Source organism: Nyctereutes procyonoides, unplaced genomic scaffold (genome assembly GCF_905146905.1).
Source record: "Nyctereutes procyonoides isolate TBG_1078 unplaced genomic scaffold, NYPRO_anot_genome, whole genome shotgun sequence".
Lineage (NCBI taxonomy): Eukaryota > Metazoa > Chordata > Mammalia > Carnivora > Canidae > Nyctereutes > Nyctereutes procyonoides.
Genome location: NW_026575082.1, coordinates 451,859 through 473,113, shown reverse-complemented (window position 1 = coordinate 473,113; position 21,255 = coordinate 451,859). Strand labels below are relative to the sequence as shown.

General features: G+C 54.7%; 1 protein-coding gene across 8 annotated transcripts in view; it reads left to right on the top strand.

Moving 5' to 3' along the window:
* Positions 1-20,664, top strand: part of LOC129514649 (RNA polymerase II subunit A C-terminal domain phosphatase-like) — a 53,459-nt gene extending 32,795 nt beyond the window's left edge. For 7 of the 8 annotated variants that reach the window (XM_055333403.1, XM_055333405.1, XM_055333411.1 and 4 more), the window contains exons 11-13: positions 542-701; positions 11,715-11,872; positions 20,099-20,664. In XM_055333403.1, the coding sequence (XP_055189378.1) occupies positions 542-701; positions 11,715-11,872; positions 20,099-20,240 (460 nt within the window). In that variant the 3' untranslated portion in view covers positions 20,241-20,664. Of the gene's footprint in view, positions 1-541; positions 702-11,714; positions 11,873-20,098 lie in introns of those variants that run through there. The other variant, XM_055333407.1, reaches the window with a different exon arrangement.
* The last annotated feature ends 591 nt before the right edge of the window (positions 20,665-21,255 follow it).

The window sequence follows — 21,255 nt, the reverse complement described above, 5'->3', positions numbered from 1 at the left end:
CAGACAAAGGTTTGTTGGCCTTGTTTTACAAGTCTTACAGCTTTCGGGATGCCCGGGTGGTTCAGCAGTGAAGTGTCTGCCTTTGGCTCGGGGCGTAATCCTGAAGTTCCAGGATGGAGTCCCACATCGGGCTCCCTACATGGGGCCTGCTTCTCCCTCTGCCTGTGTCTCTGCATCCCTCTGTCTCTATCTCTTTCTGTCTCTCATGTTATTCAAGAATATTCATAAATAAAATCTTAAAAAAAGTCTTACGGCTTTCTAGGAAATTGTTCGTTAGCACTTCACTTTTTGCCCTTGGTTATAAAACTAAGGGACCCAGTGCAGCGGTGCTATGCCAGCAGGAGAAGGTAGGTGCTCGCTTCCAGGGGCAAGGTTGCGGCGACGCCAAGCCTCTGCTCTGAGCAGGCGCGTGTGCTGCTGTCGACCACGGTGGCTCCTATAACTAAAATGCTGTGTTTGTGTATGTTTGTGTGCCTGCTCCAAGAGTCAGGAGTCCATCAAAGTGACTTTCCTCATGTGGGACCTATGACGTTCATTTCAGAGTGGTTCAGCCGCCGCGGCAGATGCTTGCGCAAGAGCTGCCAGATAGCCGACCCGGAGAGCAGCCCGGCCCCAGTGGACGGAAGCGACAGCCCAGCATGTCAGAGACAATGCCGCTGTACACGCTGTGTAAGGAGGACTTAGAGAGTATGGACAAAGAGGTGAGGCCCGCGGGCGCCAGCGCGCCGGGGGCAGGGCGCCGACCGTACTCACGCACCGCCCTTGGTGTCCCAGGGACGCGTCCACCAAGACATGCGGCGGCCTTGAGTGATGCGTCGGGGCATCGGCAGCGCTGGAAAGCCCAACCGCGACTCGCCAGTGGGGCCGACGGCCAAGACCTTGTCTCCGTCATTGGCGAGGGTCCGGCCTCGGGCGGGTGGGGCCAGGGCTGCCGGCGGCCTGTGCTGCCCAGTGGGACACCCTCGACGGCCACCCACCCAAGTCACGGCCAGCAGCCCACTGTAGGATCTTAGCTCCTCCGCTAAATAGTTTTAGGGCTCATCAGTGGGGTTTTGTTTCTTCATATGCTTAGTGGTGGGAATAAGGATGATGAGGCCCTGGATTTCCTTTGAGAACCAAACCACACAGAGCTGCAGATATTTTTGTAAGTCAGTCTGTTGTCTGTCTCCGAGTCATCTTCAGAGATGACAGCAGCTCACATGTTAGCCTGTCCCAAGTCCCTCATGCCCTGCCTAGGTCAGCACCCCTGAGAAAGAGGTCCTCCCTGTGGGGCTCTCCGTTGGTTCACCGGGGGTTAGTGCAGGAAACCACCTCATGCATCCAACTGAATATGGCACCTCCTGGGCACTCCCAGCCAGCCTCTGCCTGGGACAGAAGCTGTGCACTGGCTGGTGCCATGGCGGCCTTGCTTTCTGCTCCAGCACCACGCTCCATGTCCACTGCCACCGCTGGGAGGACGCATACAGAGCAGAACACGTTGCAGTCTATTTTCAGCAGCAGCAGGAAAACGTCAGTGGTTCTCCTCAGCACAAACTTAACCAGCAAGATGCTCATTGACCTTATGACAGTCAAACCCTGTTTGCAGATGGGCTTGGGTTCCTTTTTCTGCCATTTTTTAAACATCTCGCAAGTATGTGTGCTGGTTTTTGTTTCATAAAAATGTCTTCTCCAAAAACATTTCCACAGGGCTACTTCTTTCTGTCTGAGGAAGTGGCTGGCCCCACAGGGCCCAGGGAGGAGGGCTGCCTGCACCTGCCTCCCTGCCCTCCTGCCCATCTTGCAGACACACACTCCAGTGTGTCAGGTGGCAACCCTGATTTTGTCACTTGTTCCACGTCAGAGGGTTTTGGAATCTGTGAAATAAAAGCATTAAATGCAACTTTTCATCACTCTGAGGAATAAAAATAAGCCTTCAAGCCTTCCATCTGGCTCCTCAACCACAAGAGGTATGGAAGGCCGGAGCAGCCTTAGACTGTGGATCTGGCGAGCGCCGTGCCGTGCTGTCAGTGGTGCAAGAATAGAGGTCCGGGTCCCGTCAGCCCTACCAGGGAGGCCACTGACACTGGTGTCCTGGCCAGTGGCAGCAGCCGCCAACCCTCCACCCCAGCCCCTCCTCCCAGATTCCTGGTTCTTGGGAAGCATGGTGGGCCACAGACTACAGGGTTTAAAATTGGAAGCTGAGAGGCAGGGACGCAAACATGCACGGCCTCACACGTGTATTGTGGTGTCCCTCCCATCTGCAGTTCTGTTTGGAGCAGAAAGGGTCCCTGGGAGCTACGGCAAGTGGCCGAGACTGGACAAACAGTCCATCTTCCTAAGAACTTAGTAACACCTGGCAGTGCTGCGCACTTGGGTGCTAGGTGTGGATCACCTGGAGGCGCAGCAGTGGTGGGTGGTCTCAGAGGAGCTTCGTGTCAGGTTACATGGGGATGACCTGGACAGAGCGTGTCCTGACAGGAGGAACACCCAGGTGTCAGAAGATGCCATGGACCATGCCCACACGCCCAGAGAGGTTGTTAGAGCACCGTGGTCCAGGTGGCAAGAGATGCTTCTCGTCCCTGCGGAGTGCTGGAGAGCCGACACACAGCCTCTATGACACTGGTCTTGGGCCCCTGCCCTGTGAGCTTGAAGAAGTGACGCAGTCTTGCATCCACTTCGCTGTCTCATGAGATGTGCCACACTCACACAGCTCTGGACCAGGAGCAGAATCCTAAAAGGAGGGAGTAGGACAATCATTCTCCACATGCAGCATTCAGAGAGCACCCCAGTCTGCAGGGCGGTGACCCTGAGGTCGTTCACCAGAGCAGAAGGAAAGGAGGGTGAGGCTCGTAGGAAATTTTGGAACCTTGGAAAAGAATCCCAGGAAGTGTCCAAAACCTTTAGCGCGCTGCGATAGAAAGGGGCCATGGTGCACTGGTGACATGTCGGACTGCTCATTTTCTGGTGGCCATTTGGGTGGATTGCTTTTCCAGAGTCCTGGATTCTGTAGACATGTGTACACACTGCAGACTTAAGGGGCCACTTTTCTGCGTTCATTTGTTGGATTTATCAAGAACATTTAATTGGATAACAAAATGTTTTCTTTATGAGCTCCTTCAGTGGTGGATCTGCCAAAAACATCTATTTCAAATGCAGTTAAGTTCTAGGAGTTGGAAATCTACCTCAGGACACCCAGCATGATTCGGGACACAGCAGGGGCTCTCTCTCAGCACAGTAATGAGGGGTCCTGGGAAATAGGATGGAGCAACATGAGCTCCTGACCTGTGTTACTAAGGAGGTCCCCATGCTGCCCCATGCTCCCCTATGCCATGTGCTCCCTCGTCCCCCCCCGTGCTCCCCTGTGCTCCCTTGTGCTGTGTTCTGTTGTCCCTCTCTGCTCCTCTGTGTTGTGTCCTGATGTCCCCCCCCATGCTCCCCTGTGCTGTGTACCCCATCTCCCTTGTGCTCACCTGTGCCGTGTCCTGACGTCCTCCCTGTGCTCCCCTGTGCCATATCTTGATGTCCCCCATGCTCCCCAGTGCTTCCCTGTGCCATGTCCTAACGTCCCGCTGTGCTCCCCAGTGCTCCCCTGTGCCATGTCCTGATGTCCCTCCATGCTCCCCTGTGCTTCCCTGTGCCGTGTCCTGACATCCCCCCGTGTTCCCCTGTGCTCCCCTGTGCCATGTCCCCCATGCCCCCTACTGTAGTTGGAATTTTTCAATCTGCCTCCTCAGGCTGCGGTCAGCATTGACAGGTGCTCCACAGCTGGGGTGTCCAGAGCATGTCTGTCAGAGGCCCTTTGTCTGGGCCCAGACACCTCTTCTAGCCCCCAGCAGGCAGCCCCCACCCTACACCCCCCTGCATTTCTGTCTCTCCTTCGTTCAGCTGCCAGGGTTCTCTAAACGCAGCTCAGCTCGTGTCACTGGAGGTACCGCTCACTGGTGACAGGTACCCTAGGGGCTGTGTGGCCTGCCTTAGCCTATTGTCTTTGTGCCCCAGGCATTGCAGATCCGCATCCACCAAACTAGGGTCCGAGACAGCCCGCCCACCACCACAGTCCCTGTGCATGGCTCCATTCTGCGGGCTTGGGTACCTGCGGCCAGCCATGCCTTGGGGTCAGGTCCCTTGCAGTCAGAAGGTCAGTGGCAGCCTGACAGTGAATCACATGCCCACGTCGTTGGCCCCTTCGTGTCCCTGCAGGAGGAGGAGGAGCCGGGCTGCGTGGTGAGATGTGGTACGATCTCTGAGAGCGGCCATGTCTACACATGTTAATGGCACGTCGTTGGGGTCGCTCTGTTTCAGCACCAGTTACTGGTAACCTTTCCAGATGCACATGGATAGGGTTCAGGCGTCCCTGGGGCTTTGGCCACGTGCCCCACGGATAAGGGAGGGACTGCTATGTACGCACGTCTGCTGTGATTATTTGTTTAATCACGTCAGTGCCAGATGGTTGTACTTCACGTACCATGGCTCACACACAGGTGAGCGCCGTGACCTCAGCATCTGCCATGGTTCAGACAGAAGTGATGGGGGCGCCAGCCCATATGTTCACACCATGGGCAGCAGGTTCCATTTCCACCATCATGTGCGAGATGGGAAGCCTTATTTTGTTGTATGGACGCTTCAGTTCTGTTGAATTGATAGGTTTGTTTCTGATGAGTAAGCGCTATCTGTAAGCATGGTGAGCTCACCCCTGGTTTCCTGCCTCCCTGGGGTGATACCTTTCTTGGGAGGAAGTGGGGCCTCAGACAGGGGTGCTGCTGTCTGGAGACTCACAGGTGGTCCCGTATGAGCTAACCAGAGCACCTCAGGGAGCCACATGGCCCCGAGAGTCTATCCACATGAACAGTCTCATTCACAGTACTGGCTCTGGAAGGGTCCGCCTGGGGCTGGGAAGCCGCCAGGGCTGATTTCAGCCTGGTACCACACCCTGCCATGTGCACCCTCCCATGTGCTGCATTCAGTGTGAGACTCCTGCATTGGGAGCATCTTCGCAGAGCTGCTTCTCCTGGCCCTGACGGCAGGTCTACCCCAACTGGCAGCAAACACTATTTTGCAATTATATTCAGAATAAAACAGGCACATTTTCTATTGGCTTCAAGATGTTGAGACAAAGCAAGTATATTCCAGAAGCTACCATGGACCCAGCTTTTGGGGGCAGTGGGTAGCACAGGTGTGGCTGCAGCACCGCTTGAGTTCGTGCTTCTGGGTCAGGGTTGTTACTGTTCAAAACACGTTCATAATGTTTTGCCCAAATTATGGTTCTTAGGGTTAATAGAGTCTTCAACCCTGTGTGATTCTTCATCAGGTGTCACCTCCCAGAGGTGGTGGGTCTTATTGTAACACCACAGTGTTTTCATGGATCAGGGTTATTCACATGTGTTTACTTTTTAGGCAAAACACAAGAAAAGCACAGAATGGAGTACTCACTGTGTTTGTTCCGAGACTGCTGAGCAGTTTTTGTGGTGAGATGTGTGGGCCGTGGTTCTCCCTTTCACGTTAAAGCCGACAACAATCTGTTCTGAAAGTGAAAAGGTTAATATCGTATAAAAACAGAGTGTGTGCCTGGACTCAGTAAGTGGAGTGTTAGCGTAAGTAATCCAGAGACCCAGCAAGCCATTCGCCTCACATGTGTTGACGTGCAGGGAAACATCACAGTTGGGAGAAAAGCAAAGCGGCGCCAACCCGCGTGCTGCCCGGGGGCTCCCCCACAGCCTCCCCGAGCCTGCAGCTAAAGCCCTCAGGATGGGAAAAGCAAGGCCGCAGGGGCGCCTGGCTGGCTCAGTCCATAGAGCACATGACTCTTGACCTCAGGGTCATGAGTTCGAACCCCATGTTGGACCTACAGCTTACTTAAAAAAAAAAAAAAGAGAGAGAATTTCAGAAAGAACCAACGAGCAGACAGGTCCCTGAAATTTCAGTCAGTGTGGGTGTGGCAGGGACGGCAGAATGGGCATGGCGGTGGGTTTCCTGGCCCTTCTCCTGCACCCAGCTCTGGGCCTCATGGAGGTGGGGGCGTCTCTTGCCAGCTCTGCTCTGGGCCGGCCCCTGTCGTGAAGCTGTGTAGCCACTGTGGGCAGGCACCCAAGACATGGAGGCTCTGCGGCCCAGAGAGGACGGAGGTCCCTTTCTCTGCCTCTCTGCCTCAGTACCGCGCAGCAGCTCAAGGAGCGCCCCGATTCTGTGCAGGGGCTGACCCAAGCCTCAGGCTTACTTCATAAACAAATGTGGAACAGATGGCAGCACCATGGCGCTGCACATAGACAGTGAGGCAGAGTGTGGCCTTACCTGCCCGTCCCAAGCCAGGCTGGCCGCCTGCTGAAACAAACACCCGCATTCTCCAGAGGTTCTGAGAGGGTGTGACGTGGGAACTGTCTAGGCCCGATCTGACCACCCTTGACGGCAGGGTTCTGAGACCAGCGCTGCAGGAGCAGCTCAGTGGCTGTGCTCCCTGGTCAGAGAGAACTGCATGTGATGAGGCACAAGCAGCAGGAATTTCGGAACTGAGACAGACACGCTCACCCAAGTCGCTGACAATCGCCCGACACGCCCCTGCTGAAGCGGAGGCTGCAGAAACCACCCTGAGGACGTGCAGGACGTCCAGCTCAGGATCCAAGCTTCGACGTGTGTGTCGTTGGCATCCCCAGACAGGGGCAGGACATCGCCATGGGGCAGAGACTTGGACAAATGACGACTGGAAACCACCAGAACTTGGTCACAGGCATAAATTTATAGGTTTCTGATGCTACAGACCTGTCTGGCCAGTCGTAGAATTTCAGGAAAGTAGCGTGACCTTGTCTACATGCCATGTGTCCTCCTAGCTCCCTTTTCCCCACAACCACAGCAGGCCATGGAGAGCGGGCTTGGGTCTGAAGAAGGCCCTGAGCAGCAGGGGCTCTCGTGTGCATGTCCAGAGAGCAGATCTCCGGTCAGGGCCACACGGACGGGGCGCACGGTGGAATTCAGTTCCATTGCCATGGGGATGCCCAGAAGAAGCGGCTGGAAGATGGCTGAGATGCAGCCATGCCACAGAGTCTCCTCCTTGGCGTCGTGAGCGTGTTTGATGAGCAGGAGGCCCTTTCAAAGGCTTTCATGGCTCTCATGTTGGCCTGAATATTTTCCTCTGTGCCCTCAGCCCTCTGGGCTGTGGGGCTGTGCCATATCCTGTGTGTGCAGCCTAAGCAGCCTCGTGGTCCTGCCAAGTGGACTAATCAGGCACCGACATTGGGCAGGGACCCATGGATCAGCCACAGATACATGACATTCAGGGATTTACATGGGTCAGCAGGCTTCCCAGGGAACCATCGAGGGAATTCCTATGTGTCTCAACTTAGTGTTGTGTTGGATTTTAGGAAGCATGCAGTTCTGTGGTTAATCATGGATTTTCCAGCTATTTTGAGATAATTCATATGTATTGGCCTGTAGAAAGAAACCCCTTGAGGTTGAAGATAATACATGCAAACAGCATTTTAACAGTAGGAATATGAAATAGGGACACATGTCCTAATTTCTCCTGTTCTAGAGCACCAGTCCTGCGGGCTCGGCCAGGCCAGTGAATGCAGGAGGCCAAAGGAACCGTGGCGAGCCAGCCACCTTCCTGCAGCGAGGGCCACCTGCACAGGTATCCGAGCGTCCTCTCCCAGCCTGCAGGCTTCCAGGCCACTGGCAGCACAGACAGCGGGCAGGCTTTTCCTCAGTCTTATCTCTGTCAAGTTTACAGGTCCGGGTAGACCGGGCAGCACTGCCTCCATCCCTTTGTTCTGTGTCCTCCTTGGAGAAAGGAATCTTTAATGCATCTAAACACAACTCCCATTTTATCAAGAGAGGAGGTTGCCTGCTAAAGACCATGACTGGGAAGTCTGCTTGTCTAGCCCATGAGGGCCTTGCACTCCTGTATCTGGTGTCCTCCATGACTTCAAGTGATTTGTGTGCACGTGTGTCTGCACAGGCACTCCTCCATCCGACTCATGACCATCCCATGTCCCCAAGATGTAGGGTTGTCTACACCTGACCTCAGCCAGGTTCATTTCTGCCAGTCCTGAGGAGACTACCCCAAGTGTAAGGCCCCCTCTCTGTGGGGTCTTCCCCAAGAGCACCTGGCTGGCGGGTGAGGCAGATGGGGATCCTGCACCTGTTCCCAGCAGGGCTGGGCTGCACACCCCGGCAGCGGGGGGGGGGGGGATCTGTTTCTTCTCTTCCTGGGCCCCCTCGGCTGCCTTGTGTCTCCGCAGGCAGAGGCTGTGAGGAGTCAGGGATTCTCGTGCTCCTGCGTCTTCAAGTGAGTTGATGGGAACGTTTCCCGGTGCTTTCACTGTGATCCACGTTGGCCCTTTGAGAGGTTTCAGGAGTTAGTTCCATATAAAATGAATTTTGTTTTTCTGTGTACGTACTTGCTTTTAGATTCTTAAGATTCTAAAATGTTTATCCTAGTATCTTTTAAATAATATTTACAGAGTAAATAATTCATTTTAGATTACTGTTTTTCAAAAAGCCCAGTTACCTTTTTGTAAAGAAAAGCTCTGGAAAGATGTCTCTTTTTTTCCTGAAACAGTTCCTTTTTACGTGAGTAAAGCAGAATGAGGAAGACTAAATTTAAGTGTAATTTAGATACAGCCAGATTTTTATGTGCATCCACGATGTTAGTTTGGCTGTGCAAAATGTTTCTCTGAATCTTGCACACAGCTGGCAGAGTGAATATAACACGTACGTGAATTAGTGATCTGCCAGCTGGAGGAGCAACTGGGCTGGTCAGGGACACAGCTGACACAGCGGGTCACTTCGTGGTCTCCAAGAGGCTGTGACTGTGGACTTTGGTGGTCACATTTAAAATAACTGATTTTTTAAATTCTTTTTTTTCCTCTTGAAAAGGTATGATGCAGAGTTAAAGGCCTGAAGTATTTTCAGAGGAAAGTTTAATAGAATATTCTAATAGGTTTGCTCATCAATGTAGAGTAAATACAGCTGGTTGAATATAGTGGTGAAGTGTGAATGTGGTAGCTTCATAGAATTAACTGCATGATTTCTACTAAATACCTTTTAGCTTAGGAGCAAACCCGGTGTGTTACGTTTAAAGACTTTATGGTGATCTGATGATTATTGCTCTGCTGGCTTACCCGTTGCTGCACGGTTCCCATATTCTCACATACTTGGGAGTGACTGATGGTCTCAGGTCAAAGGTGCTCTGCTTGGGGCCCCCCTTTATCCACCAGAGGCTTTGTAACTAGATGTCCCTGCCCCAGACTGCACCTGGGGCCTGGCAGGGCAGGAGGGCACATGCTCAGCCCTTCCTAGGGACAGGCTGTGGCCGGCCAGCCTCGCTGGGAGGCTCCTTGAGGGGCAACACCCAGTTGTCCCTGGAAAAAAGTCCGTTTTTATGAGTTAAATATATCTGACCACCTTTCTTCCTTTGTGCATTTTGTGGAATACACTGGAAACCTGGTCTTTCTGAATTGATGGATTTTTTTTTTCAACTTAACATTTAAGGAGCCATGACATTCTGTGGTTCCAAGCTCAGAAAGCCTGAAAGCCGCTATAAGCATACCCTCAGGCTCCTCCCCTCACTGCGGCTGAGCCTCAGCTTCCCTGCAGCACGTGGCCTGGCAGTGGGGGGCGGTGCCCTCGTACCTGGGGGCTCTGGTCTTAGGTAGACCTGCTGAGAAGTGGATCAGCTGTAGCCTCATCTGTTCTTACCCAGATGTGCAGGTCACACCAAGCAGCTCTGACACTGCCTGGATCCACACACCCACCCTTGCCAGATGCCAGTCACAAGTGGGGCATCCCAGGTCATCACCCCTTGTCTGATCAGCCAGCTGGGATCAGGGTTCCCACAACCCCGAGGGGGCTCCATCAATTGCTAGAGCAGCTCCCCAACGTCAGGACTCACTCGCATCTGGTGGCTTATTAAGTCATGAAGAACAGGACACCAAGTAGATGAAAAGCCGCCCAGGGTGAGGTCCATGGGCTTCCGAGCGCAGAAGCTGCTGTCCCCGTGGAGTGGGGGTGGGCTGCCCTGCCAGTCGTAGGTGGATGTGATCAACCTGGAAGCTCCCCGAGCCCCGTACTTTTGGGATTCTGAGCAGATGGGTCATTGGCTCCATCTCCAGCCCCTCCCCTGTGGGGAGGACGGGGACTCCGGGCTTCTCCTGGCTGCTCTGGTGACCTGCGCCGTCCAGACGCCCACCTAGAGTTGCCTCATTAGAAAAAAAGATGCCACCGTCAGCCAGGAGCTCCTGAGGGCTGCGGGACTCTGCCAGACACTGGGGACAGAGACCAATAAACCTCTCAGTGCTTTGCATTTCTTTAGCAGTTTTACAGATCAGATAAACTTGTTAAATAATGATTCACTGTGAGATCATAAAAATTATGTTGACTTAGGAATTTTTGACATCAGTTTGGTGTTTCTGGATATATATTTTGGGGGGAAAACACATTCAGCTCTGAAGCATGGTGCCTAGGACTCACTGATACACATGTGAGTGTGATCATCTTTGCATTCCACCGTGCACCCTTTTTAATAAGCTGATGTTATCATCCTGGAACGTTCTGGCACTTCTCAGGCACTCATATGCTCAAGGATGTTATGGGGGCATTGAAGCAGAGTTTCTGAGCCTGGGAGTTCCCCCCTGAACTTCTGCCCTCCAGGCTTGGCCACAGTGACCACACCCACGAAAGGCTGCCCTGTGCTGCCGGACCCCCAGCCACACGCAGCAGGGGATTTTGCAATTTTTTTCATCACATACTAAGAACAGAGAAAAATAGCTATTTCACTTGTGCCAGGAGAGCATCACTTCTTGAGAAAACAGCATTGTTCGAAAAATGTAATTGGAGGTGCTAGAAATCCAGACCGAGTAGCAAACGTTTCTGTCGCACAGTGGGTGACCTCCCACTTCTTATGTTCTCCTTTTCACGTGATCTGTGTCGTCATCCAGGGTCTTTGTTAGAAGACCAGGATGAGTTTGAGGTCATGTGGAAGGCACGCCCCCGCCCCCCAAATCAAACATGGCTCCTTCTGACTGAAGGGGTGTCAGGAGGCAGCTTTCATCCCCCTTACTCTGGGCAGCTGAGTTGCGCTGCTGGGAGAGCCTGGGAGCCTCCCATGCTCCGTGTCCCATGCTCCGCGTCCCTTGGGCCCGTGCTGTAGGGGAGCAGGGAGGGCCGATTCTAGTGCCCATGGCTGTTAGTTCCCGTCACCCTCATGTGGCACGTCCATAAATGGTTCAACCTGAGGCCTGTGGGAGAGAACACACTGCCTGGACACAGCTGGGACCCCACCCTGAGGCTCCAGAGCACCTCCTAGAAAGCACATGTTCTGTGCAGCTCATTGATCATGAGCATTTTAACAGAATGCTCTGATTTTCACCATTAAGTTCACTAGTGCAGTAGCAAGAAAATCGAAAATCCCCATTAGAATTGTGCTGCTGAGAAGTGACTGGCCAGCCCTCCGCGTGACCTGCCCCTGGGATCCAGGAGGACCTGGTGAAGCCACATGGTCTCGTGGCAGCAGGTGGAGGGAGCAGCCCCGGAGCCTGGGCCTTCTTGGCTCGCCCTCACCCTCCCTGTGCACCTGCTCTGTGCCCCTTGGAGCCAGCTGCCGGGGCCAGGCAGCCGTGGACCCGGGACCCATGCGCCTGTGGTTGAGCCTGGGCAGGGGGTCATGCGTGTTGGTGCAGGGGCCAGGTCCTGGGACTTGTCTGGGAGGTGGATGTGTTCACACGCTGACTCTCTTCCTCTGCCAGGTGGATGACATCCTAGGAGAGGGCAGTGACGACAGCGACAATGAGAAGAGGAGGCCAGAGGAGGAGCGGAAGGAGCGGCCCCCACCCCGGGAGCCCCAGGCCACACCCGAGGCCACACCAAGCAGCGAGAGGACCAGGGCCGGCAGCCGGGGGCCCAGGTAAGGGGGAGGGGCAGGGGGGGACGTCTGCAGGTGTGTCACAGAGCAGACCCTTCAGACTAGCATTTTCAGAAGGTTTCACTTATGGTGACGTGAACTTTTATCACGTTTGTGATTTCAGTTATTCCTTGTGGAGATCTTTCTGCCCCTGGGCAAGCACTTTGTGTGTAGTGGGGTTAGTACGGACCCCAGGACAGTGCATGGCTGGCACAGCATGGCACAGCCCCTGCCCCAGCTGGTCTTCTCTCAGCTTCCCCTTCTGCCATGGAGCATAGTGGGGCCGCCTCAGGGCTCGCTGCAGGTCAGTGGATCAGGGCCGGCACACACGGCACACATGTGTGCCCTGCATGTGCTCCACCGTAACTGGGCTCTCCCTCTGTGTGGGGGTGCTTCTCTATATCCACTTGTCAGCTCTCAGCCCGTCTGGTCCAACCCTGGGATGTTCTGACAGGAGGAAACACTTCAGAAGAGCTTAGCTTGCTTGAGCAGCCCTGTTACAAACAGGATTGGGCTGGGATCAGAGCAACCAGTGGAGAGAGGGCGGAGGTTCCTGGTTCCTGTTAAGTCTTACTCTGAGAGGGGATGCCATGTGCCACTGAGCCGCGGAGCAGGAAGATGTCAGCCAGTCCCAGGGTGCTTGTGGACTTGCCAGTCCCGCGGTGGAACTTTCCAGAGCACAGTCGTCCTCTTCATGGTGGTGAAGTGCTGTCCAGTTATTTTAGGAGCTAACTGTTTGAGCTCTGTACGAGGGGAGGGTGAGCTGACACGATCATTGCACTGGGTTGTCTTCACCCCTGTGCGGGAGTCCCACCAGGGTCCCTGACGAGCTGGTGGGGTGGCACTGGCAAGCGCCCATGACACGTGACATCTTCTCACTGATGTATAACACACTCAGCTTCCGGTCTCGTGTTCTCTGCCAAGTAAAAGATTCCGAGCAGTTTTCACTAAGACTCAGAAAGGCCTGGTAGGAGCCCACTGGGAGTGCCCTCTCCTTGTGGGGACATGGCTGTGGGCGTGCAGCCAGCTGAGGCTTGGTGTACACCGAGCCCAAGAGGGCACGTCATGTCTCTTCATTTTCACCGGGTCGTGTCCCAGAAAAAACAGGCCCCAGGGTTTTGCTCATGAAGAGCATTCGCTCTGATGAGGATCGGGTGCCCGCCTTCTAGACTAAAAGCAGCATGCTTGGTCCCGAGGGGCCAGGTTTCCTGCATCTCCATGCTCAGCCCTGCGCAGGGACAGAAAGCCCAGCCACCCACTTGGGAGTACCCGGTCTTGGGAAGCATCTAAACAAAAGGTACCCACCCAGCAACAAGAAACTTGAAGTCCTCCAACATGTGGCCTGGGGGTCACGTTTGGTGGGGGCCGGGCCCTCGACAGGCGCCTCCTGAGTGTCCCGAGGCCAGAGGCTAAGACACTGAGGCTGAGACTCAGCTGGCCGTGTGGGATGCGCTCTTACCTCCTCAGAGCTGGCTTCCGCTTGTCCCCAAAGCAGGGACTCTGTCCGTGCTTCTCCCTGCCTGCTAACCCCTGCCGGCCTGAAACTTCCCCCATGGGGCTGTGTCGGGAGCTCCAGGGTTTCTCGGTGTGCCACATGGCTCTGAGCCCTACCACAGCAGAGTCAGGTGCACTGGCTCCCCGGCTGTTATCGCAGATGACAGGTTTGTGGTCCTTGTTTCTTTCTGTACCAGGGAAGTTGGCAGATGTGCTTCTCTGTGTGTATTTCACCCTTGTTTATGGATCGTAGGTGGAAGTGAGTGGTGATGGGAATGCGGGGCTGGCTTCCACATGAGCGTCTGGGTGGCAGCACCTCTTGCTGAGTCCATTCGGCCAAGCTGCTCTGTAGGATCTTGAGGTCCCTTGAACTAGAGAGTGAGTTGTAATGGAAGGAGGGAGGCAATAATTTATCTGTGGTTTGTTCTTTTTTTTTCAAATAACAAACATCAAATGCCTGTTTTACAGCACTTTCATTCCTCGACAGAGGGATAAAAAAGTTAAGTATGTGTTTGAAAAGCATTTGCTCAAACCAGTTGTCTTCAAGATGTTAAAACATCATGCAGACACATCATCATCACCACCATTTGCAGGTGGCAAGGCGGCTGGCGTGGACAGTGTCCCCAGGGTCTCACATCAGGACCATCTGTAACCAACGTTTGCTCTCTGCTTACATTTGGGTGGGAAGCAGGGCACTGTGGGAGTCAGGGTAAGGCTCTGTTCAAACTGGAGTCAGTGAACAAGTGAAAATGACAGCGTTTCTACCACAAAACCATTCATTAACTCATTAACTGCCAAAAATACAGCATCATGTAGTTGGTAACATTGAAGAAATCTGCCTGTAAAGGTTAATAACTGACATGCATCCAGGGTCCTGCCACCTGGCCACCTAGCCCCCTTCCTCTATCCACAGAGCAGCAGGTGGCCAGCCTGTGCTGCAGATGCGCGGACAGCTGGGGAGCTCTCCTTCCAGAAGGCTCCGGCAGTCCCACGGCAGCAGGTACACTGGCTGCACTAACAGTGTACCTGCACAGGCTGCACTAGCAGTGCTTTTTGGTGTTGGGTGATGAACTGCACTAGGGAGATGTGTCGTTTGCTGGATACAGTGGGGGAACATTGAAATCTGTACTGGTTGAAAATGAGCCTTGCACAATGGTTGCAAGCCCAGAAAACGGCTCAGGTGGCTGGGGTGGACATTGGGACATTGTTGTGACCCCAGTACATCCTCTCCTATGGAAGCCGGCAGGAGGCGGGAGCATCTCTGCTCACGTGGGCAGTAGGACATTCACGTGCTTCATGCCCTGTGGTAGCTGCGTGGTGTGCGTCTGTACCAGGGGTCAGGGCCTTGTCTCCTGTTTCAGACCCCTGTGTGCGGGGGTCATGCTCTTGTGCACACGCATCACTCAGAATTCTGAAAGGTCAGAGGTACTTATGGTGCCAGCCTGACACTGGGTGGTCATGTGGCTCCAGGGAGGGTGGTAGAGGTGTCGCTCCATGAGTGCAAGTGGCAGTGCTTGTTTCTTTTTTTTTTTAATCATATATATATGTATATATATATATATATACATATATATATGTATATATATATATTTTTAAGATTTGACTTATGTATTCATGAGAGAGACAGAGAGAGAGAGAGAGATGCATAGACACAGGCAGAGGGAGAAGCAGGCTCCACGCAGGGAGCCCGACATGGGACTCGATCCCGGGTCTCCAGGATCACACTCTGGGCCGCAAGCGGCGCTAAACCGCTGCGCCACCAGGGCTGCCCCGGCAGTGCTTATTTCTTACAGCACGGTGTCTGGTGATCACTTCTCACCAACACGACATGTAAACAGTAGCGGCACCATGGTTCCATCATACTGTCCTTTTCTCTTAGGGCTGTGCTCAGGCTGGACCCTCAGAGGCTTCCCCCTAAGAAAAGTGACTTTGCCAGAACAGCCAAGCTGGTCATTAGGCACACACCAGCCACCCTGGCCACAGAGAGGCCTGACCCAGCTGCTGCAGCACAGGAACCACAAGGCCTGGTTCCACTCAATGGAAAAGAGGCGGTGGAAGAAGCCGCTGGTGCACACGGCCCAACCTTGGAGCTCACAGAGCGACTCCCACATGACCTCCACAGGTGCACAACCATCGCAGGTGTGCTCCTGGGACCGAAGGACCGTGCAGGGAAATGAGAGCAAGTAGATGGACGATGCTGCGAAATGCAGCAGGGGCCCGAGGGTCGATGGGAACCACAGAAGAAAGAATTAGCAGTGTGGCATGTGTGCTCAGAGACATGGGGCCATGGTAAGCCTCCCACACGCCCACAGCGGGATCAGAGGAGCACGAAGGCAGAAGGGCAGGAAACCTCCACCTGGATGGAAGGCATTCCCACACGCCTAGAAAGTTCGACTCCACGCAGGGTCAGCCAGAGATCCACACCCAGACACATTGTGGTAACAGTGCTGAAAGCTGGAGACCGCACACATGGACAGCCAAGAGCACCTGCAGGACTGGCAGCCAGCTTCCCGTCAGACACAGCACATCCAGTATTGGAGAGGACCCCACAACCAGACAAAACTCCATCAAAAGTGATGGTGTGATGAGGATGTTCCCAGCTGGGATCGTCTCTGAAGAGAATGGGTTGCAAGCCAGAAAGACCGAAAGGAGCTGTCGTGCCCAGAAGCCAGGGACCTAGACAGAGCAGCATCCATACGAACACCTTGAGCACCGTGCGGGGATCAGGGAATCATCAGGCAGCTTGAATTTATACTTTTCTTCTTTCTTCATGTCATCGACACAAGGAGCAGTTGTGGACGGTGCTGTGTATGGAGTTGTCAGTGGGGCCTGTGGTGGAGAGCCGGAGCATTCACTAGTGACCACACACAGGCCATAGGATCAAGATGCTTGTAAGAAACAGGAAGTTAGAAGGTTTGCTTGATGTGGTGTAAGTGTGTGCGTGTTTTCTTTCTTTCAGCTTCTGTATAAGCTGTAAAACGACGTACAGGGTACGGGTTCTAACAGTGTGTAGCACACGTAAACACCCCAGGAATGACAGAAAGGGTGGCCCTGAGCTAAGGGCTGCATCCGTGCCCATATCTGACCGGCTGAGACACAGATCAGCTTGCCATCCATCCTGACGATGTGACATGGGGTAGCAGTGCAGGGACGGCTGCTGTCCTACCGTGTTATGGGAGACAGGCTTGCTTAGTGCAAAAGAGCGCAGCAAAGATGAACGGGCTCAGAGCTTCACAACCCTGCAGCACAACCAGTGTGAGTGGGCAGTGATAGAGACCAGCTGTCCGGCTCGCGACTGTGCTCCATGTGGTGAACGGTGCTGATGGAGCGAGTGGCTCAGCAGCACGTGGAAGCCGCATCGATTGTGGCAAGGCCAAGAGGCAGGAGAAGGACAAACAGCCTCTGGGTCCCCCCACAAGCCTGTGGGACATGCCGGTGCCAGGAGTCATGTGAAAATGCAGCGTGCCCATAGGGCCCGATACCACTGTTAAGAGGAGCTTGCACCATAGGACCCGTCCTCCTGGTCCCGAACAGTGCGACCCCCGCCTCGGGGTGGTGGTCGTGGGGTGCCCGCACTGTGCCGATAGTGGTGCCTGTGAGGCCAGGCCCTCGGGAGGCAGGGTGCAGAGGTGAAGGAGGTGCAGCAGCCTCTTGGTCCCCCCTGCGAGGGCATTAGGAGTTGTCTGGGGACGTCACTGTCAGGCTTTTCAGAAACTTGCAGCCACTGTGGTCCACATGGTTTGGTTTTGGCAAATGTCCTAGCCCAACGCCTACACGTTACTGTGAACCGCGCGTCGCTTGGTTCCCACAGATGCCCCTGCAGACCTTGCGGCCTGCTCAGGCTTCCCGGCCAGGATGTTCTTCAGACAGTGGGGGTTCCCTCAGTTCTTGTGAAGATTTGTGTCCATGGTTTTAGTGGCATAAACTTTCATCTGTGGAGAAGAGCCTCTGACCGACTGTCAGGCCAGGCAGTCAGAAGCCATGAGCACACCCACGGTGTGACCTGAGGAGGCACGTGGACACCCAACAGCACACGCTGCTGTGGCCCCAACCTCACACTCACCTTGTGTGCCGTGCGGGATTGTAGCAAAACCACTGAATCAAGTCAAGTATTTTATTTTTTTAATACTTGCCCATGTCCCAGAGAGAATGGTGTGGATGTTGTTCCGGGTCCTTCTGTGACCTGGGTAAGCAGGCCAGCAGTCCCCGCCCCAACCAGTGTCACGGGTGCACTCCTGCTGGGGCAGTGCTGTGTGACACATTCTCCATGGAGACAGTCGCCTGCACACGGCTTGGGACTCTGCTCTGCCACGACCCCTTTCTTGGAGGCCCCTGCAGTGTCTACTTGGTGAGCCTGGCTCCGCAGACCAGTTTCCTTTTCAGCCCAAGTGTGAGTGCAACACACCTGCAGGCCAACAGGAGGGTCCTGGTGACAGGGAGCAAGGAGCTGGCCTGAGGCCCAGGGCCCTTGGTCTTTATGGCCCATGGCCGGCTGCCTTCTCCACGGCCACTGCAATGCCCCGCACAGACCACAGCATGCGGCATGGTTTGGCTGCTGCCCCATAGTTGGTGTCAGGTGACCATATGGCCTGGGCAGATTCCCTGTGGTCCTGCCTGAGTCACTGGCTGCTCCTGATGTCCATCCTCCTGGATCCTCGTGGTGAGAAGACGCCCACCATGCTCACGTGTACCCATGCTTACTTCACACTGGGCACATGTTGGAGAAGGCAGCTAGCTACCTCAGTGAGCCTTGTACATAGCTGTTTTGTAGCACACAGGCCTGGCCATCCCACACACACGCACACGGCCTACACGAGACATGTGTGTTAGTTGCAATAGTGACCTCGTCAAGTGCAGCACTGCAGCTTCTTTCTGCCAAAATAAACCAAACTGTCCAGCACATTGAGGAATACCTGCTGCATGGGTACTGCTTGATGGTCATTGGTCAGATGCCAGTGACAGGAACCATCACATGCGTAATGGGCAACAAGCCTGAGGCGCCAGAGTGTTCCCTTGCATCAGTGGTTCAGGACAGGACCATCAGGGAGGAGACATATATGCGTTGGTGCTGTTCATGTTCCTGCTGGAGTCCACGCTGAGCATCGGATGATTTTCCAAGCTTTAGGTTTTCTCCAGATTCCATCCATTAGCATTTCTGTGCATCTGTGCAGTTGGTTTTAACAAGAAAATACAAATGCTATGTGTCGCACTCTTTAGTCGTTCACCGGCATTTATTAGTAGTCATGACCAGCAGACCTGTTTCCAATTTCTGAAATAATTTTTTTAAAGGGAGGGAGGGACACCTGGGTGGCTTAGTGGTTGAGCGTCTGCCTTTGGCTCAGGGCGTGACCCCAGAGTCCTGGGATTGAGTCCCGTATCAGGCTTCCCCGCAGGGAGCCTGCTTCTCCCTCTGCCTGTGTCTTTGTCTCTTTCTCTGTATATTTCTCATGAATAAATAAATAAAATCCTTAAAAATAGTAATAATTAAAAAATAATAAGATAAAGCCTAGCCCAAATGCACAGCACTGGACAAAGTGCTCTCAGGGGTCCAGGAAGAGGCAGGTCTCCCCAGCACTTGGCCCACAGTGGAGGCTGGGGTACAACAGGGCCCCCCAGGGCTGTTGCTCCTACAGTGCCCCTCTGAGACCCCAAACCGGCCCCTTGAGCCTCATCTGCTGGCAGTATTATTTTTTTTTTTTTAAGTAAATAGTGTGCTTTCCTAATAGCATCCAGGGTTTCAGATTTCTGGTACGGCCTAGCCGGTGTACACCAGCGTATACCGTGCGTGTGCTGCTGTGATGTGTATATGTGTGTGTGCACATGGTTGTTCAGGGGCTGAGCCTTGAGGGCAGTCCCTGCCTTGTCCCAGGAGGCCTGTCGGGGTCGTGTCCAGGTGACCCAGGGCAGGCATGGGACCAGGCCTGTTCCCAGGCTGTGTCCATGTCCTCAGCTCAGTGTTGCTGCTCCCAGCTGGTGGGGTGAGGTGTGGCTGCACTAGCTGACTACCCCCACCCTGCAGAGCTGCAGAAATGCCCACATTCTGGGCCCTGTGCTTATGCTGTCCCCAGGTGGGAGGTGCCCAGTGCGGCGGAGCCTTGGAGTGGAACGCAGGTGTCAGGTGCTGGCATGCACTTCAGTTTGTTGTCGGGGTGATTGGTTTTGACAGCCGCCTCATGGGGCGTGGGGGGTTGAGGCAGTGGACCATGTGATGGCCCCACCTGACCACCTGGGGAGTGCCTGTACGTCCGTGTATGGGGGTGGCGGAGCTAGCACTGACACACCTGTCCTCCTGGTGCATTGTGTGCTCATTCGTGTTTGTTCTTGCTGGAGCCCTGGAAGGAAGGCTGGTCACGGCGGCTCCCGGGTGGTGGGATGGGCTCAGACAGCAAGCCCGCCCGCCATCCTCAGTCACACCTGCCACACTCAGGGCCCGGCCCTTGTCTCCCTGCATCCTCCAGGGCTACAGGTGGGCTGTCACTGCTGGGACGCCCCTGAGCATGGGGAGCAGACAGAGCTTGTGCCGCGCTCCAGGTGTCCGAGCACCACATCCACAGAGGACATGGCGCACTGCGTGTGTATGTGCGTGTCCCTAGGTCCACGTGGGGTGCCAGTGTGTGGGTGCATGCGTGCCTGTGCGTGCATGTCGGGGCACGTGGATGCTGATGCCGGGGCGCGTGCCCGTGTGCATCAGCATCCTCAGGCACAAGCGTCTGACAGCCTGCGTCTATCTTGCAGAGGCCACAAGCGGAAGCTGCCTGAGGAGGACGCCGGCAGCGCATCCAGCGGGGAGTCCAGCGGGGAGGACGAGGAGGGCAGCAGCTCAGAGGCAGACGAGATGGCCGCAGCGCTTGAGGCAGAGCTCAACGACCTCATGTGACCTGTGGGGCAGGGCGCAGGGCAGACACCGCTCTATCCCTGGGGGGCTCCTGGCCGCATGGGCCCTCGCCTGAGGTTTCCTTTTCTCCGGGAAGACATGTATATTTGCAGAGCTCCACATACAGAAAAAATAATTTTGCAGAAATAGGTGTTTTTAGAGGTTTTACTACAGAAGGTCTACTTTTCTAAGGGACAGTGTCCTCGGAGGTGGTGTGCCAAAGATGTCACAGTGGCCCACACAGCCTGGTATGCAGTGGGCAGGCAGTACATGGGGCGGCAGCCAGAGCTGCCCCTGTGGGCCAGGCAGCGGGCGGGTGCGCGGGGCCCTCCTCCTCCAGGACACAGATGTAAAGTTTTGTATATCTATTTCGCAATTGACCCACCAAGCGGATTTCTCTTTCGTTTAATAAAACTCCTTTTTGTAAGCTGGTTCCCTGGCGTGCTGTGCAGCAGGAGCACGTCACGGGGAGCAGATAACCTAGCTCACCCGTCTAAGCGTGCCATGGCTGGCTGCTCATTGTCACACTTCCCGTGGGGAGGCCTTCAGAGGCGTGTCCCAGAGTGTGGAGAACAACGGAAGATTCTGTTCCCATGGTGATCAGGTTACGGGCACCCGACCCCAGATGACCCAGGACACAAGGTGGCTCCGACCCTGGCGACAAGCTGGAGAACAGGATTTGTCGTCCGCTGTATCCCCCAGACAGCTAGACGGCACATCGTCCCTGTCACTGGGGTCCCGGGTCTGACTCGCAGGCCCACCAGGTTCATGCAGCTCCAGTGAGAGCGGGTCCAGGGCCCCTGTGCTCTGGTTCCCTATTTCAAGCACATGGTGCTTCAGATGTGGCTCCTGCAGAGCCAGGGTGGTTTTGGTGGGAGAGTGGGTTGGGGCTGCAGGGCAGGGCCACCCCGGGGTAACGCTGACTGGGAAACACAGCCAACTCTGGCTGGGAAAAACAGATGCCAAATCATCTGTGCGACTGTCCCAAACGACGTCTCAGTAGGAAGTTTTAATAGCC